The following is a 19,255-nucleotide window of genomic DNA, read 5'->3' as shown; positions in this document are numbered from 1 at the left end:
TATCAGCGTATACTGTGACCATGCCTTTAGTGATGGGATCTGCCGACGTCAGCATCGTGGCAAGTAGCATTTACATGATGACGTGAATGGCCAATCTGGGCGAGCCTTTTCATTAGGCGTGCCCAATCGACGCGGCCGGGATGAGGCTCGGCAGGATGGAGTCTCGACAAGCTTTCTTTATTTTCGGCGTGTAGGAGGAAGCTCGGTTTAGTTCGGAGCCGTGGTTCGGAGGATCGTCGCGCCAGCTGTAGCCAACAGAAGGGCGTCGCTATAGCTGCTACTGACAAAGGGTGTGATGATGATGAGCGCGAGAAACACGGTTGCGTACACATGCAGATGCCGGAAAAAAAAAAAAAGAGGCGAAGAATGAACACGTGCTTCCGCACGACTGCTCTGTTTAACTACGTTATCACCCTACCACTTTTTTAACCGCCGATTTATTCGGTGTTACTGACGCTATAGTAGGGTATAACTTAAAGGGATGCTGAAAGGTTTCCCAGAAAAATTGAGTGGAGAGATGCACTCTACAGTTTTCCACCCTCGGAATTCGAATTTCTTGTCGAAATTAAGCAAAGCAAAGCGCAAACCTATTTTATTTTGGCGAGAAGTGCAGCAGCAGCCTCGGGCGAGCTCGCGCGCCTCGTTGCGGCCTGTGATTGGTTGGGCGCCTCGTGACGTCAACAATGGCGCTGGCTCGGTCGGCTCGGCCGCCGCCGCTGCACATATATGAACCGCGGCGCTCGGCGGTTCGAGGTTGTTATTTTGCTTATACGACGATGGAACACATCGAAGATTACCCGGAGTATCTTGGCGTCATCCCCTACATGTTAGAACCGATTGCAAAGAGCAAACCTCTCCAAGAAAGAAACGATGCTGGTGCAAGCCGTGATTTTGACTCGAACGAAAGCGAAGTGTCAGCATCTCCACGTGTTGGAAATGACTTTGGTAAACATACTTTTCTTGCCAGACTACATTCAGAGATACAATGGATGAATTTTGAGGCGAGCAAATGCAGTATAGCACTGCCCGACGTAATTTTCCTAATACAATGCAAGCGGGATGCGATCGTCGGCATTTTTGTCTTGCCGCTTGTCAGTGCTGCCGCAAATATGCTTGTAATCCACAAAGATCATTGGCATGAGCAAGAAGTTATCAGGCTCTTTTCGCACGCAAATTTTATGCTTGCACCACTTCATAGTAGCTGCATGCCGGCTCTATTCATAACATACAAGTTCGCAGCGCTTTGCGACAAAACTCGTCAAGGCGATAAACGTGCGCCTTCCGTTTTGCGTGCCAAGATGTGAGCTAGCAATAAATTAAAATCCTTGTTTAGGCGAGTTGGTTCATGCTACAAGTCCTTGTAAGAATACTTTCATCCGTTTGCGCCGCCTTTATTGTGCTTGTTCTCAGATCTAGCGGCAAGGGATTTTTTCAATAACTAGATAGACTCGTGCTGCAACCGAGCAGGACGAATCGCAAGGCTGGCTGTAGCACACTTGGCGCACAATTATATAATATTATTATTAATGTTTGAAGCCATGCGGCAGTCGGCAATTCTTTACGACTACATGCGTTATTAGAAATGTATTCCTGGCAGTTGAGTGATGTCATTGTAAACACTCTACTTCCAAAACAGGTGTTCCTCCGTCCGCTGCATTCCAGAGACAAATGAAGAATACTGCTGGTGCTGCCAAGAAATTAATTAAATTATCAGAAAACAGACGGTATTGCACCGGGTTTCAGTCGAGCTCACTGTTGACAGGCCCAGTGAATGCATTGTCGACAGGCTCTGGTTATAGTTCTAATCACGAAAATGGCCAGAGCATAGCACTGTTGCCTTTGACGGCTTGAAATCCCTTCGCTTCACAGCAGCGACTCACTTCGCGGAGAGCTTCTTTTTTTGAGGGAAATAATGAAAGACCACATCGTGGCGGCCGCGGATGTTCGTGCAGCCGAGGGCTGCGCAGAACGCCGGCATGATGGGTCCACCGCTTCATTCGATGCTGCCCACCTTTCTGTACCTCACCACAACCCGCGGTACTTATGTGGAGCGGGGAGTCCTCCCTAAAGAACTCATCTACCCCCTGTACCTCACCACAAACATAAAAACGCACAAATAAAGAAACACACGGCCGCTCGAAGTAGCTTACGATGACACGCACGCAGAAACAAGCACGGCCGCGCAGGCTGCGGAGCGACGGATCGCCAGTGTTTACGTCACCACTCCGCGGTTTCCGGTTTTGGCTCGCATCGCCAGGGTCATCAGCAGCGCTCGGCGAGGAGGGACCATGACGTCACAATCTTGAAGCCTAGTCATAAAAAATATAATGGAAAGCATCATGGGAAATAGGCCCTCACGTGACAAGGCAGTGGTAGCTCTTAGCTGGATTTCGGTTTCGGTTTCGCTCTCTCGCTGTACGAGCAACTACGCGACCATCTGCTTGCGTTCACTGACGGCTCCGTGGTGAGCGCAAACTGCTCGCTCGCCGCAGCGGCCACCATCCCCGAGCGACGCGTGCGCTGACTGCGGCGCAGTGGAGACACTTGGAGCACATGCTCCTTCGCTGCGCCGCTTCTGCAGTGCCGCGTCGCGAGATTCTCGCGGCCTGCAGGGCGCTGGGAATCATCCCGGACAGTCTCGAAGCGCTCCTGTGGCCGCGCGGCACTGCGCGCACCCGTGATATTCTAGCCTCTATACCCGTGACAGAACAGTGGTGAGCCTCTGTGCGTTCATCGAACAGGCGGGCTTGACTTCCCGCTCGCTCTTCGCCAGGTAGTGCACGCGTGACACGAACGCTCCGTGGGTGCTACCTCCGACGGTATACGCGGCCGGGCGCCCCACCCCGGCCGTTAGTGCAGTATGCCGCGCGCGCGATTAGTCCGAGACAGGACGCTACGAGCGCGCGGCTGTGTATACATACAGTTTACTTCTTTTTGTAAGTGATTGTGCGCAGTGGCCGGGAGACCCCGCGCAGGGGCAGACGTAAAGCCGCCGGCACTCTCTCTCTCGACAGCGAGAGAGAGAGAAATACTTCACTGCTGAATTTCACGTCGGAATCGCCTATGTGCGCGCGCGTATTCGGCACGACTTGTGCCTTGAGAATAGCGGAGAACGGAGGGCCCATGGGCGGGCCGAAGTCCGCCTGCCCGAGAAATAGAATCTTGCGCAGCGCGCCGGAGCGCTCGTTCAACACGTCCGTCCGCCGTGAGCGCTCTGGAAGCCGCTGCGCCGTTTTTTAGAGGCTCGTTTCTTCGCCTACTCTCGAGTTCTCCGCTCATAGCATGCGCTGAAATAAACGCTCCGTATGTGTGTATAACGACGAAAGGAATTCCTCTCCATTCTCTTTATGAACCACAGTTGAACAGTACGAGGTCGCGGCCGCACCCTTTGATGAAAAGTTTACCCGCAGTTTTCTACGGTGCACCCAAAAACTCAAGAGTGTAATCAACAGAGACGCGGAGCCTTCAGACAACCTCGAGCTCGGTACGCATTCCGCCAAAGCGCTGCGCTGCGCTACTTCGGAGCACAGACGTTCACTAAAAAGCACCGCTGGCTGGCAGTCTGGTAACTGTGGAGGAGGGCCTATTTCCCATGAGTCAGTGCGCAAAAGGGCCCTCGGCAGCGGCGTCAGAGGAGGATGGCTTGCAGAGGCTGAGCGCACTCCCTCTTAGTTTTTTTACCTCCATGCTCGGCGGACCGCGGGGGCGGAACTACCGCGTAATTTTAAACGGCGATTACGTCGCTCCTAAGTTATGAATCTGTAAAAAAATTTCACCCGCATGATTTATAAAGTTCCCATATCCACACGTAAGCATTTTAATGAATTCGAAAAACTCTTCAGCTTCCCTTTAAAAAAAAAAATCAGCAGTTGGCCACAGTGGGCCACGGTGCGCGCCGTTCGGTATTACTCCGCTGGCCAATCATAACACTAAATGAAATCATCTTTTGATGCCTGACATTATTAAACAAGTCAGATATCAATATTGCAGAGCTTACAATTTCCGTCTTGTGATTAGTATTTTGTTCAGGCTACAAGAAAAGTTTTGACAATGGACTACTTTTTTTGTGGAGGAATTCTGTGTGGCAGTCGTGAATACGGGCGGAGCTTCACTAGGGAGACCCTAGCTTCACTGCAGACTTGCGCTGCATTCGACTACAGCTTAACTTTTGCGGTGCGGAGACTATGGGATAGCGATCACTCGTAGGCATGGAGGAAGAAAAAAGAGAGGAGAGGCCGTCACGTGACATTTTGTGAAGCCGGAAACCAGCTCGGCGCCATCTTGTCCGGGCTGACGTCATCGCATAAGTTCCGCCCTCGACTACTGCGCGCGCGTTTCAAAGCCAACGAAGGAGCATGCTACCGCAGGGGCACAGATCCCCGCGCTGGTGGCGCTTGGCTGCTTACCGGCCGGTTTAGGGCACCCTATGCCTGTGTTCGTCAGCGGAGAAGTTAATAAAGCGGAAATACCCGTGTGAGACAGGTGGCTACTTTCAGTTACTGCTTCGTACTGCGTCGTCTCCGCGCCGTCTCCAACTGCTCGGCCCTGGGCACAATTAGTAGCAGCCGAGAAAAATACTTATCTCAGCTCTTGCAAGCGCGGGAAGTGACCTTCGCTTTCAATTACTGCGGTGGCCCATCTTATGGTGGTTATCTGCGGTGGCCCCCCTTTGGCAACGCCCGTCCCTGGGACTCTGAAGTTGAAGGCTGCATTCGATGAAACTAGTATACTTGCTTGTTTAGCTCAGCGCTCGAAATTAGCCTTCACCGGGTGAGGTGAAGGACACGCGAGAAACGTGGGCCCCTCGTCGCGCGAAACCACACGACGGCCACCGATGCCCGGGAAGGGCATTCGTCCGGTATCGAAAATCTCCTCCCTGTTCCTCAACTCTTGTAAGCACGGGAAGTGACCGTCGCTTTCAATTACTGCGGTGGGCGAAGGACAACTAAGCAGGTGTAGCCAGAAATTTTTTTCGAGGGGGTCACATGTTTTATTTATTTATTGGAAACGAAAATAATGGAAACGAAAATAAATGTGGAAACGAAAATAAGAGTGCCCATTTATTCTTCACCGTCGCACGGCGTATAGCACTCCTTTTAATTCTATAGGCACAGTTCACCCCATTATTAACAGACCTTTTTACGTCAGTTTACTTTTTAATCCTTTGCATTCTCCTCAAATGAAGGTATCGCGAAAATAAAAAGTGCTTTTTTTTTAAAGGACCTGCAGCCGAGCGCAGGTTTGCGTATGGGGTTGAAGTTTTGACAAATGTCATTTGTTTGCAGTCGATGACTTTGTTATAGAGCAGAAGCTTTTGTGTTGTTGTATATGATGTGAAGATATTGTAAATAGCCACGTTTTTTCGTGCGAGTTGTTTTTTTGTGAGAAAATAAATGTTTTTTACAAATGAAGTTCTCGGCATCCTGTGTGCATTCGTATCTTTATGTAGATATTGCAGTAAACAAAACTAACCCTTCGCATTTATTAAAGAAAAAAAATCTCTAAGGTATTGTTTAAGCGCAGGGTCTCTATCTTTTCATTTTTACCGGCGGCGTATAACAGGGGCGTGCAAGCATGCAAAGCGAGCGCAGCGGCTTCCTTTAAAATATCGCCCTCCACCGATGTCATGGCCCCCGCTGCTCACACAAGCGCAATCGCGAAAAACGAAAATAGTTACACTAACACCAGTGACGATCACTAGAGCGTTGCAAGAGCACGCCTAATAGCAACGAGGTTTCACTGCCGATGGAAACGGGAGCGCGAATGGCACACGCACACTGCACGCATAGGACGCGAAACGTCCGCGCAATACGCCGACGACCTCTCTAGCGCACGGCGTATTGAATCACTGGTAAACGAACAGCGCGAGTGCTCCTCAGTAAGCAGCGGCGGTCTCCCGACGGCTCCGAGCAGTGACGCAGTTGACGAAATGCCCGTGCGATCGTGGTCGAGCACGTTGAAATCAATGCATGCAACAACGAGAGTTTTGCAGCGAATTCCGCCTGAGATATGAGTGAACGGCGCCAACGTAAGCTTGTGAGCACGATCAAAAACAAACTCGAGCAGTTGAGAAAAGTACGCCGCACCGCAACTGCTACGCCGCGGTCGTCTGCTACCGCCCGGCTTGCAAGCAGCAACTACGACGCCGTTGCTAAGCTGCCCGGACTAGGTGGCCTCCCGATCGCGAAAAAAACCACGTGATTTCCTCCACATTTTTCTCCCATGGTGTTGTGTGGAAAGGGCCTCTCCTCTCTTTTTCCTTCCTCCATGCTCGTAGGCATTTCCTAACCTCAGTAAATATCTCATGATCCCTTAAAATATATTAAAATAACAGACCACTGAACAAAAACGTGTCATGAGGTTGTGCCGGCAATGAAAAGATCGCGCTAAATTTTGTAATAGCTGAGCACTGCAATGTAGATTAAACAACGGTTTATAATTTTAGTTTGGCATTGAAAATTGTACAAAAAGACAACTCGCAATGAAACTCACCATTATCGGTGTAATCTCACCTCTTGGCCACATCTCGGTAAAACATCACTATCTGCTTCAAGCACACCTTGTTTTGTTTTTGATTATTTGAGGAGTGTTCGCTATGTTTAATTGTAGTGTAGAAACTAAACAGTGCACCCTTCGATGAAAACGAAAGCTACCTTTCATCATCGACCATGTGCTTTTAGCATTTGCCACTAGATGGCGCCGCAGTGTTTCGTATTTCTTGGATGCAGCAGCGACAGAACTTTCGGCGACGAGGCATGCGGAAACTAATGCTACTATTACTAAAAATTGCTAATTACTGTCTAACAAGTGAAACTGATGTTTTTAGCATAGCACTTTTACTATAATTTTAATGACGTGAAATGGCCATCGCGCTCGCTCATCATAGTTTCCAGAATCGGGATACATAAAAGCGGGCGCATGGACTGATTGAAAAATGTCCGGTAAAAATCTACGAAGCTTCCAATAAGGACTTCATGGCATCCAGCACCTTAGACAACAAGCTTTCTGTTGCGCCACAAAAACAAAAAATTTGGTTCAGTCCCTTTAAAGTAGAGGACATTCGGTGGATAAAAATCTGCCTGCTGACCCTGCAGCTTCGTGTTGGTCTTACTCAGAGTAGCTGCAGAAAATGAATGAAATGCCCATTTTTGAAAAAGCAAGCATGAAATACTAATGCCTCCAATTTAAACAGCGCTCATTTTTCACATTGGCTGTTGAATGTGGGTGCATTAGCTCGCATAATGGACACGTAATGATTTCACTCCTTCATGAATTGGACACTAAAGAGGGTTAACACACATTTACAAAGCGACTGCTAAATGCTTATTTTCTTTAATGAACATGTAAATATTTTCACCAAGTTCTTGATGTGAAGAAGACCCAGATTAAAAAAAGTCAATTTTGGGCTGGAGTATGCAAATGGAAATTGTGTCCAGCAGGAACACCTCTTGCTTCCAGCTGGGAGTGTGGTTTTCTCAAGCTGCTTTCCAGCTCCAGCTGCCAAGCCACTGCACCCAGTGCCGTTCCCCCTGGCAACTCCTAATTTTCCACGTAAAAGCCACTCAGTGTCAACCTTTATGTGGATGAAGCAGCCAGGTGGTCAATATTTAAAGGGGCCCTGAAACACATTTTCAGTGAACTGTTTTGCCTGTTGGTTGCATAGAATGAGTTACAGTGATGCTATTAGCATCAGTTATACCACATGTATTCCAGTTTTTAATACTTTAATTAGGTCACAAAAACAAACTCATGGTGCTGATGGTGTCTCCACACCGTGGCAGTTTTGAGCAGTGGACATGACATCGGGTGGGAGCTCGATGACTGGACAAACAGTAAATGAACTGCAATGAAGATACGTTTAGTCACATCTTTGGGATTTATATTAGATGAACAAAACCAAAATACAGTTGCCTTACATGAAAGCACTGCAAAGCAAGGAAAACAAGAAAAGCACCACCAGAGGCTCTGTCTATTGTTTTGCATTCTTTCGGACAAGTTCCTGACTATTACCCAGAGGGAAAGCTGGTGCCCCATCTGTAGGTGTTTTCATGGAGCTTCCTCAAGACGTCAGCCACCATGGGTGCCCTAACAATCATGGGCCGGTGCGCTACTGACTGCAGAACTACAACTTTTGGCCAAAAAAATAATGCAAAAATAAACGTTCGATAATCAAGAACACCCTAACATTAAATATCCTGTCTATAAAATGCAACAAATTAGCAGAAAAGCATGTAAATACAAAGCTCGCCCAAAATCCTAAAATAAGAAATGGCTTGGTCTTCTATTGGCCAAGTATTGCACACTACAGAAACTAATATTTCGTGCTTAATGCATGCACTTTTAAGATGTTTTAAAAAAATGTTGCATAAAAATTTAACAGGTTTTTTAATGGCATTTCGAAAAAGCGGAACCTTTTATTGGCATCGTGTGCTATTGCGTTTTCGCTACTATGGCTTTCGTGCGCTGCGTTCATGCCAAAGTCGTCTGCGTGTGGGGCGTGCCATTTGACGGCTCTTCTCTGAAGCAGCACGTATGCACGCACACACGGAGAACGGTTTTTAGATTGGGACATCTCAGTAATGCCACTCTGTGTTCCCAAAATAATCCAAAAGTCCGACTGTGCCGCAGCAGGTAGCTCCCAGCCTATGATAATGCTTTGGGCGTTGATGGTGGCTGAAGTGCAGTGCCACCAGCTTTCCCTCTAGGTACTAGAAATTGGTTGATTTATTGGGGTTCAACGTCCCAAAGTGACTCAGGCTATGAGGGACACCGTAGTGAAGGGCTCTGGAAATTTGGACCACCTGGGATGAGCATCTTTAACATGCACTGATATCGCACAGTACACGGGCCTCGAGAAATCTATGCTGAGGAAGGAAACAAAGAAAAAATACAAGTGGTTCAACTTTGAACCCAGTTTTCACACAGCGGAAGCAGAGCGCACAGCTCCGGTTTATACGCCCCGTACCTTCACATCCCAACTGCTGATAGAATCACGTGAAACCCCGCGATTACCGCGTGGCTTCATACCGCCCTCTACCGACAACTTGAAAGGTCAAAGTCAACGTCAAGTGGTGCAGCACCAAGGTGGACCACACATGGCAAGGCAGATGTGCAACCATTACTTATCTCAAGGTCATTTCAAGGGCATTCAGAGGCTCACGACAAAATGTGTGTAGTTTGTCAAAGTTCACAGTCACAGTTCGAGGTCAAAAGGAGGACCACACATGGTTAGGTATACGTGCATTGCAACACTGGCCATAACTTATCTCAAGGTCGTTTCAAGGTCATTCAGAGGCTCATGGCAAAATTTGTCGTAGCTATAGTAGTGTAGCTTTCGGTATAAAAGACCACCTGTTTCACATTTACCAGTGCGCATTGGCAACTTGTATCTCGTGCTTGAGTTCAGGTTATTTATTTATTGATACTGGAGGCCAAAAACTGGCCCTAGCAGGAGGGGCAATACAGTAAAAGGTGTGAGAATGCAAAAAAATAAACACTAACGAAAAATAATGCCGGGTGTAGCAGTGTTACCCAAACAAGTATATTCTGGCACCAGCACAATAACAAAACATGAAGAGCCGCACATGTGAAATCACAAACAGGTGGGCAATTTTACTCGAAACAACAGAACTGTTTTTGAGGGAAAAAAAAGACATCACAGAGTGAAGAAATTAGGAAAACACAGAAGATTGCAAACACTGCTTTTGTTTCAGTTAGTTTATAGAAGAAAAATGTTTTTCCAGCTCTTCTGCAAAGTTTTGTGATTGCAATACCTCGACAAGTATGAAATTCCATTAGTGTATAGTAAGCGGAAAAAAACTATTCATATGGGATTTTGTTTTAGAAAATATTGGCGTAAGTGAAAGGTTATGTCTGTGTCTTGTTTGGTGTGAACTTAAGAGGCCTTATGCAATGAGGCCGCCGAAGTGCGATTTTTCCATCTATAATGTTATGTAAAAATTGGAGACGATTTACGCCTGTTTTCTAGTGTACTGATTTTATTTGTAAGCATTATTGAAGATGGGGAATCCTCTTTTTATATTTCCCAAAGATGAATCTGATAGCCTTCCTATGAGCACGCTCTAAATTCATTATATCCTTTTTAGTATGAGGATCCCATACAACTGCAGGCAAGTCAGCGAAGGCCATTGATCAATGTTCTCTTCTCCGCCGTCGATGTGATGGTGAAGCATTGCTGGGCCGGCTGGGTGTTCATATAGAAAGACACTGCCAGCCTTGGCAAGAACGAGGGAACAGGCAACCATGGTGTGCAAACTTCCATGAGGTGCTCAGAGAGCCTGTTTTAATTAATCCCACCCAATGTCATCATTGGGAAAGTGAAATGGGAATGGGAAAAAACACCGCTAAGAGAATTGAGGGCAGCAATTTGTCTCTTGTATTTTGAAATCTGTTCATTAAATAACTCCTGTGCCTATGCGCTGATTCCTGCAGTTCTTTATGCAATATGAGTTTTTTATGCAATATCGTTTTGTTATCATCCTGTTGAATTCCTGTCAGTCATGTTTCTTTGGCCTTATACTCCACGTGTCATGCTTTTAATGTTCTTTCGTCATTTTTTATCGTTTTTTAGCTACGTCGTGTTTTCAGTCTTTGTGTCTTTTATCGCTTTTATGACCATTTACATCATTGTGACGTTTGCTGCAGCTGATAGGCGAGTTGACGGTGTGCCTATATATTACGTGTTTCTTTCCAATAAAGGATCAGTTGTCAGTAGCGCGTTGTCCTGTCTACCTTTCTTGTGTGTGTCGTGTTTTGCGCTAGCTTTTGTACGAAGAAAAATGCACCAACTAGCCCAGCAACAAGTGTTACTTGAGTATCTTTCCAATACTGTGGGCCCTTTTCTAAGTGTTTCATCACCTTCTTCACAAGTGTCAACCATCGTCACCCACATATCATGGGCAGCTTGCCGCGCCAGGCACGTCACTTTTTGTATGAAGAAGGGACTGGTACCCGGTGAGATCATCGCTCTTTTCGGCGCAGTCCGTCCTTCCTTTGGGCACGTTAAACGTCTGTGCAGAATACTGAGGTCGGAGCTGTGGAAGCAAGTGAGGCTCTTTCATGACTGGCTTCGTGTCATCTGCTATAGGCAAGACCCTGAATGGATAGCGGAAAGGAAATTCCAGGCACATAGGAAGCTAGCGGCACAGTCCACAGAATTCCTGTGGCGCCATTTCTTGATCAACTCACCGAGATCTCCAGGAAAGCAGAAGGCAAATAGCGGTTCTCTGAAGCTGCTGGGTGATGTTGAAGTCCAGGAGGAAGTCTTCAAGGTCCTGGCAGAAGGACCGAAGTTCAGTCTTGAGCCAACTACGGTGGCTCACGAGCTCCTGGCTCTGAATAGGCGAGTGGCTGGGAAGGCACCGCCGGAGGATCGTGAGCGATGCCTGCTGGATGGAGTGGGCGCGCTGGCTAGGTCGGCTACCAAGAGAGCCGGAGGATTTGGGTCTACGGTCAACAAAGTGGTGAATTACTTCAAAGAGAACGACATTCGTCTGCTACAAGCCGACAAGGCAGGTGGTTTTGTGGTGGTGCCGAAGGGGGTTTATAATGAAAAAGCCTGTTGTGCCGTTCAGAAGAACTTTAAACCGACAAAACTCAAGCCCGTGAAGGCCAAGTCAAGAGCCGTCGCCCTCTGCAAAGAATTGGAACTGCAAAGGTTAGCAAAGTCTGTAAGTGACTGCAAGGGCAAAAGTCTTAGCATGTTTTTCACGGCTAAGACACACAAAGAGGATGTACCATTCCGTTGCATTGTAAGCGAACGGGGATCTTGGCAACGTCTTGTGAGTCAGTTCCTCTTGAAGCATCTTAACCAGCTTGTGGTCACTGATCCTTTTGCAACAAAAAACTCCTTGGATATTATTGAATTTCTTAAAGATAAGCAGCAAATTGGGTATTTCTTTTCTGTCGACGCGAAAGATCTTTTTTATTCCATTCCCCATATGGAATTGTTCAAAGCCGTACAAGCATGCATTGAGGAAAGTGGGGTTACGTCCTTTCAGAACGCAGCTGGTGTGTCACTGGAGAACTTTATGACTTTGTTAGAATTTTACCTTAACGCTACAGTGGTAGAGTTCGAGAGTGGTTTGTTTATACAGAAGAAAGGGATTTGTATTGGTTCCTGTGTTGCGCCGGTTCTGAGCAATATTTTTCTTTCAATGATTGATCGAAGTGTGGATCAGCAGTTGGATAAAGATAAGGTTTTGAAGGTTTTCAGGTACGTCGATGATTTTTTAATCCTTCTAAGTAAAGAGGACACACACAGTTACTTAGGCACAGTTAACGAGATTTTAAGAATTTTTAGTCAGAACGGAGAAGGATTGGAATTTACACACGAGCAACCGGAAAGTGATAAATTACAGTTTTTAGACCTGGAACTTTCCATAAGCAATGAGAAGATGTGCTGGATGTACCACCCTCGTGCCCAGAAGGGATTCTTGTCTTATAAATCGGCGCACTCTAAGACTGTGAAGCGAGCCATTGCCATGTCAGGTTTAAAGGCCGCCATTGCGAAGTCCTGTTGCCATGCTATGAAAATAAGCTTCCAGTCTCAGATGCTAAGGCTTCAGGATGCAGGCTTCCCACAGTCTGTCCTGACAAGTGTGGTGGAGTCCCTTCTTCATAGCATAAAAGGCGTGGAACGGAAGCGGCCTGAACTTGTTGAAGAAAGAATTAAGCCAGAAGTGGTTCCCTACTCTCACCGCGTTGCCCATAATCTAAAAAAAGTTGCAACAAAGTTTAAGGTTCCAGTTGTATTCTCCGCTCCCTGTAAGCTAGCCTCGTTGTGTCCTCGTGTGAACTCGGAAAAGAGAGCAGAAAGATCCTGTGGAACCAGACATACACGTAGGTACGTGGAATGCAGTGAAAGGGTTGTGTATCAGGTCCCACTCACGTGTGGAAAAGTGTATGTTGGTCAAACGGGGCGTTGCCTGAATGAAAGGTTGAGGGAGCATGAACGTTCGATGGGGACAGGAACAGGTTCGAATCTGCCTCTTCATTGCAAGGACTGTGAACAAAACTCTTGCCGGCCCATTCTGGAAAAAACCGTTGTTTTAGGTAGAGGCCATGATCGAGTGTCCCGTGAATTAAAAGAAGCTTTTCTGATAAGGAAAAAGGGCGCGAATGCTGTTAGCGATGCATCTATCTTCTTGTATAAAACTGAAGAATGCTTTTTAGAAAGGTTTTCCTGAGGCGAGCATGTGTACAGGTTTTTTTCCCCCTCAATGTAATCTCAAGTGTTCAGCTCACAGGCTTTTTATCAGGTTTTTCTTGTTTCACGTGTTTTTCTTTTACTGCATTTGTTACGTTTTTTTATGCAATATCGTTTTGTTATCATCCTGTTGAATTCCTGTCAGTCATGTTTCTTTGGCCTTATACACCACGTGTCATGCTTTTAATGTTCTTTCGTCATTTTTTATCGTTTTTTAGCTACGTCGTGTTTTCAGTCTTTGTGTCTTTTATCGCTTTTATGACCATTTACATCATTGTGACGTTTGCTGCAGCTGATAGGTGAGTTGACGGTGTGCCTATATATTACGTGTTTCTTTCCAATAAAGGATCAGTTGTCAGTAGCGCGTTGTCCTGTCTACCTTTCTTGTGTGTGTCGTGTTTTGCGCTAGCTTTTGTACGAAGAAAAATGCACCAACTAGCCCAGCAACAAGTGTTACTTGAGTACCTGCAATTCTTTTTGAGGCAGCACCTACATGACAAAGAGTCACGTGAAGTACAGGCAGCATCCCTTCAAGCAGTGAGTCAGAGCCCCTTTAAAATCACACATTTTACTCAATGACTGCAAGTGAAACTTGCTAGATGCAACTCTTTATGCCGAGGAAAAAAATTGGATTGCTTGTTAGTCTAATATTTTTGCCTGCGCACTTTTAGGAACAGGCACAAACAGACAAAGAAAGATGTAACTAAAGTTATTCGCATTTCAACCAAAGAAAATTTTAACACATAACAACAAGTTCTGGAGCTAGTTTTCATCAGTGGTGATGGGCTAAGCGATGTCGCCGATAAGCTGAAGGATGTCGGGAAGCCACTCTGCAAATGTGCGGCCGCGCACTGTTCCTTCAACGAGCGGAAAGGCCTTTTCCCGCATCCTCCTGAAAGAGAACAAGAAGTAAATACTCGGCTTGGTTTCAAATGCCATCGGCGCGCTTGCATGCAATTGAGTCAGACACAAATGCTTGGGGCCACAGCTACAGGTACATACAGATTTTTGATGGTTTCCACTAGCTGCGATGTACTGGCAATTGGGTCCTTCTCATGAAAAGTCTTCTCAGCGCTAGACAGGAGTGCCTCTGCCTTGGCAACCCTTCTTTCATGCCTGGCTCCTGAAAGCCAGAAAGATGAGGCATGGAAAAATGATACAGCAATAAAGGAGCTCTGAACGGGGCTCTTAAAGGGACACTGAGGAGAAATTGAAGTTAGCTTGTATCGACAGAATACCAGCTCCTGATTACAAAAACGCTACTCATACTGACAACAAAGCTCTTGTAACGTAAAAAAGAGCAAGAACCAAAATACAGGTATCGCCGCAACAGGCCAAACTCGCAAGTACAAGCGTGATGACGTCATAGGACAAAACAGTGTTGCTAGAACCAATGCTTCTAGTAACACCGGGACACGAGAATACACGAATCACTGAGGCGCAGCCAATGCATGTGCAAATCTCCTTGACGTCGCCACATGGCGCCACATACCCGGCAGCTACGCGCGCACCTACAGCATCGGGACCAATCAGCGCCTGCTCACCAGCGGTAGGCGGGCTCCCGGTATTTCGCTAACGGTAACAAGGTACACGGTATGCTATAGGTGTCTGTTTGCGAGAACTTTGTTGACGACTTCGAGAACGGGATCCATCCTAACACTGCAAAACGCTTGTGCAAACGTAAACGAAGCGACGGTAGCGACGGCCACAATACCCAATAGATGCCTTCAACGTGCGGCCGCCAGCGGTAGCTTTCTTTTCGGCTGCTGCTAGGCCGCTCTGCTGGCCGTCAGAAATCACGGAGTCTGCGTTACATCATGTGCCTGTCATGTTTCACGTCACTTAGTCCTGTGTTGTCATAAGAGAATCCCAAGTATGAATCAGAGAGGCGGGAAAAACTTTTCAACTTTGAATCCAAATTTCTTAGAAATAAATGCATCTTTCGCTGCCGGCCAAGTGGCAACAAAGCCATGAAATGCCAAACTATCGGATTTTGCTATAAAAAAAATATTAATAGAGCTCTCCTCACTGTCCCTTTAATAAATGTGAGAATTGCCTGGGAAGTTAAAGGATGCCGCTTCGTGAAAATCCTCCAGGAAGAACCCAATGCGGCCTGTGTTGAGCTCCCCTCCTGGTAAGTGAGTACGTGAAGTTCTCACTCATTTGTTTCTTTTCTATTTATGAGCAATGCCGGCCACACAGGAGTCATGCTAACCCAAAATTTGATTGCCCTCCCCTGTCTTCTCCGCGCACATCCACTACAAATACCCTGGAATTGTCTAGCCCACAATATCTACCATGAAAGTCAACCTGACTCGAGGACCAACTGCTAGAATTGCCACTGTGGGCAGTTTTAAGGCCAAGAAGCACATAAAAAAAAAACTACAAGTCAGAACCAGCAATGAACTGCACAACCTGCAGCTCTTAGTGAGCACCAATGAGTCAACCCAACTGTGCATCTACGTTTTCACTTCTGCTTAAACGCCGTGGCCCCTTCTATTGTACATGGCTATCAAGACAAGACAGCGGCTGCTGACGGAGCATTTTCCTGGCATGCTGTCAGCAGCGGCTGGCATTTATCTCGGAACTGACAGTGACACGAAGCTCTGCCGTGGGCAGCACAGAAGATGAGGAGCTGGCAGTGCTTTGCCAAGGTGCAGAGGAAAGTGCTATTCTGTGGTATTTTTAAATTTCACACACCTACATTTAAGCTTCATCAATGTCAAAACAATAAAAATGGAGTCCTTATCACCTTTCTGAACAAAGCTCCATGAAGGCAATGGAGCCTCCTTCACTGCAGACCCTAATGCATGCCTATGAAAAAGAACCCTTGCTGCATAGTGTCTGGCAAGACCTACAAGCGACCATATACAGGGTGTCCCAGCTAACTTGGACCAAGATTTAAAAAAAAACCTAAGCGTTCTTCAGAACTGAAATGGCGTGGATCTTGTTAGGGTTTATCTAAAGTTACAGTACCATTTTTTTGCTCGACCTACTCGAATAATCAGTCGAGATATATTAATTAACTTTTCAAATATAGCTTGAAACGTTCAGGCATCAATAGGAAAGTTGTGCAGCTCCACAAATATTGTCCAACCCAGGCACTGCCAATGAGACAAACTTAGCATTGCTGTTTTTATTCGGGAAAAACAAAAGCCCACAGAGTTTAAAAAATACCACGTGACAGCGCGCTCCGTGTGCCCGGATGCGCCGCGATTACAGCGCTCTCATCCGTGCTTCGTGAAAAACATCGCTCGCTTCGCTTCTTTCGTGCTGCCCAAGACAGGGCTTCGCGTAGAGCTTGGTTCCAGGATAAGTGCCAGTGGGTTCGGGCAGCAATTGAAGGAAAGCGCGGCTCTCATTTCTGTGGCGATAAGTGTGCTCTTCAGCGACATCGGCGAGTGGCTGCTGACGAAGCGCTTTTTCGGAGCGCCGTCGCCAGCTGCTGCAGGTACTGTCAGAGCCAAGCAAAGGTTGAAGCCCTAACTCGTAAGCGAAGAGAAGGCATGGCGCGGGCGATGTTTTTCACGAAGCACGGATGAGAGCGCTGTAATCGCGGTGCATCCGGGCGCACGGAGCGCGCTGTCACGTGGTATTTTTTAAGCTCCGCGGGCTTTCGTTTTTCCCGAATAAAAATGACCACGCTAAGTCTATCTCGTTGGAAGTGCCTGGGTTGGACAATATTTGTGGAGCTCCACAACTTTCCTATTGACGCCTGAACGTTTCAAGCTACATTTAAAAAGTCACTTCGAGCGAAAAAATTGTATTGTAACTTTAGATAAACCTTAACAACATGCACACAATTTCAGTTCTGAAGAATGCTTAGGTTTTTTTTAAATCTTGGACCAAGTTACCGGGGACACCCTGTATAAGCAAACATCAGGATGCAGTATTTCAGCATACCAATTCCTTATTTGTGTTTAAAATGCAATATCCACAGAAATGGGCATCTGAAAATATAAACGGAAGATCTGTTACTGCAATCCACATTTGTGTAATATTCATCTTTTCAAGCACTAAAATAGGACCAGTAGTTCTCACAGAAATAATATATACTAATGCCTGCACCCCATGATGCTTGATGTACTGATGCAGAAAAGCATCAGAACATCAAGCCCCTGAATACAGGAAGATGAGGGTTAATAACATGTTTAAAAGTAACAACTTCACTCTGCTTTACTCAACTGCTATGAGTCATGAATTACACAATGCCTGCCCCAAGCATCAATGCAGGTTGCCAACCTTGCTGAAAACGCAAGCTCTCTTTTCACCTCGGCAGTGTAAATCTGTTATGCACCTGTTTCAACACACAGTCACTGTACTGCAACAACTGCATCTCACTCTTCAGTCCTGTCTCGTCTTCATCCTTCGTAATGCTGTCGAGGGAACTGCAATATTCCTGGAGGACAGCATTTCTGCATGCCTCCTGGATGGCCATCGTGTCGCTAAGCGCCACACGTGTGTCTTCAGCACTGGTGCTTTCAGCGTGAAGAGAAGCCCGTGCGGTTGCACTGTCATTCTGCAGGGCTTTCCCTAGCCACTGCAGTTCCGAATTCAAGAGCTTCACCTTCCTGGTCATCGACTTCTTGCCCTGTACACAACAGGCACAGAACGGGAGCGGTGAAAATTTGACAAAGGCAAGAAAGGCAAGCCAGCAGTCCACGTTCTGTGACTTCTATTCTGATCAGACTTGCACGCCTAATATCGTATAAACGCGTGTATGGGCCGCACCCCGTTTTCCCGAAGGAAATGTTAAAAAAAATTAATCCGTGCAAGGGCCGCACCCGAACTTTCCACGACCCAGGTGGGACTAGCCTTCTAAATGCACGCGCCGTGGCCTCCGCGATCAGCTCTGGCTGCGAGCAACGGTGCGCTTGATCGCGAAGTGCTTGATTGCAGAGGCTACGCACGCGCACAGGAGCTTCCAAGTGCCGTCCATGGATAGCGCCCGAGGTCGCAGTCATCATCATCATCGTCGAATTTTTCTTTCGCCGCGATGTCCTGCTATCTGCATCGACATCAGTATTGCCAGCTCCAGCCTTTTGTTGTTTTTGTGGTGTGTTAGCGTGCTCGCCATAGTCGCTGTAGTTTTGGTGGTTGTGGCTTTCGCGTGCTGCCACCAAGCGTTGCGGTTTTAGAACGATGGGCAAGCACGTTAATAGCATCACGGCTGGAAGTTAGCTCTCGAACACGACAAGCGTGCGGTGGGCAGGAAATTCGACGTGGCCGAGAAGTGCGTCCGATGATGGCGCACCCAAAAGAGAAACAAGCTGTAAAAAGCGCACTTTCCGAGCAAGCCATGAAAGTTTCCCGAAATGGAAGAGGAGCTGCTCTGCTATGTTATGGAAGTGCGGAACAACAGCTACGCGTTGACAGCGGATATGCTGTGCAGCTTCTTTTGGGATGAGCGTGCACCAGAGCACAGCACCAACTCACTATCGAAATACTCCGCGAGTGACGACTGAATGCAGAATATATGTCATACATTCTCCGATTGGTAAATTTTTACTTAAAAAAATTTTTTTTTTTCGCACATCGCGTGTATGGGCCGCGCCCCGAAAATTGGCCCTCGAATCTGGAAAAAAAAAAGTGCGGCCCTTACACGCGTTTATACTGTAATACCAATAATTTTCAGTGTTTGAATCTGAATATTCAAAGCTGTTACTTGAGCAACAACTGCTCACGATAAACGTGGCTTTGGTATGCACGGCTACTCCATAATTACCTGTACACGCTTCCGTTCTGCTACCTCGATGAGTTTCCGGTTCTCATCTGCAAGCTGCCCGATCACTTGGTCCAGTAAGCGCTGCGAGTTTGCAAGAACACTGTAACCTGAGAAAGAAATCTGCACTGAAAGCAAGAGTCACCCATTCCCCCAGACGCACACAGTTTGGTTTCGAAATGCTCATATGGACAACAGAGCAACGCAAAGAAATATCTGCATGCATGCTTCAATAATCAGGAACGGCATATCTGCGGATGAAACTAAGCATATCGCATCTTTAAAGGGAAACTGCATAGGTTCTA

General features: G+C 46.8%; 1 protein-coding gene across 4 annotated transcripts in view; it reads right to left on the bottom strand.

Moving 5' to 3' along the window:
- Positions 1–7,707: 7,707 nt before the first annotated feature.
- The window catches only part of LOC149335589 (uncharacterized), a 32,207-nt gene continuing 20,659 nt past the window's right edge, over positions 7,708–19,255 (bottom strand). For 2 of the 4 annotated variants that reach the window (XM_089552184.1, XM_089552187.1), the window contains 5 exons: positions 18,954–19,034; positions 17,570–17,819; positions 14,231–14,351; positions 13,694–14,120; positions 7,708–10,446 (listed from right to left, as the gene is read on the bottom strand). In XM_089552184.1, the coding sequence (XP_089408310.1) occupies positions 14,015–14,120; positions 14,231–14,351; positions 17,570–17,819; positions 18,954–19,034 (558 nt within the window). In that variant the 3' untranslated portion in view covers positions 7,708–10,446; positions 13,694–14,014. Of the gene's footprint in view, positions 10,447–13,693; positions 14,121–14,230; positions 14,352–17,031; positions 17,179–17,525; positions 17,820–18,953; positions 19,035–19,255 lie in introns of those variants that run through there. The other 2 variants (XM_089552185.1, XM_089552186.1) reach the window with 2 other exon arrangements.

Source organism: Amblyomma mixtum, chromosome 7, assembly GCF_055824585.1.
Source record: "Amblyomma mixtum isolate Tamu chromosome 7, ASM5582458v1, whole genome shotgun sequence".
NCBI classification, from domain to species: domain Eukaryota; kingdom Metazoa; phylum Arthropoda; class Arachnida; order Ixodida; family Ixodidae; genus Amblyomma; species Amblyomma mixtum.
Note: the sequence above shows the minus strand (reverse complement) of the source record. Positions and strands in the feature narration are given on the sequence as shown.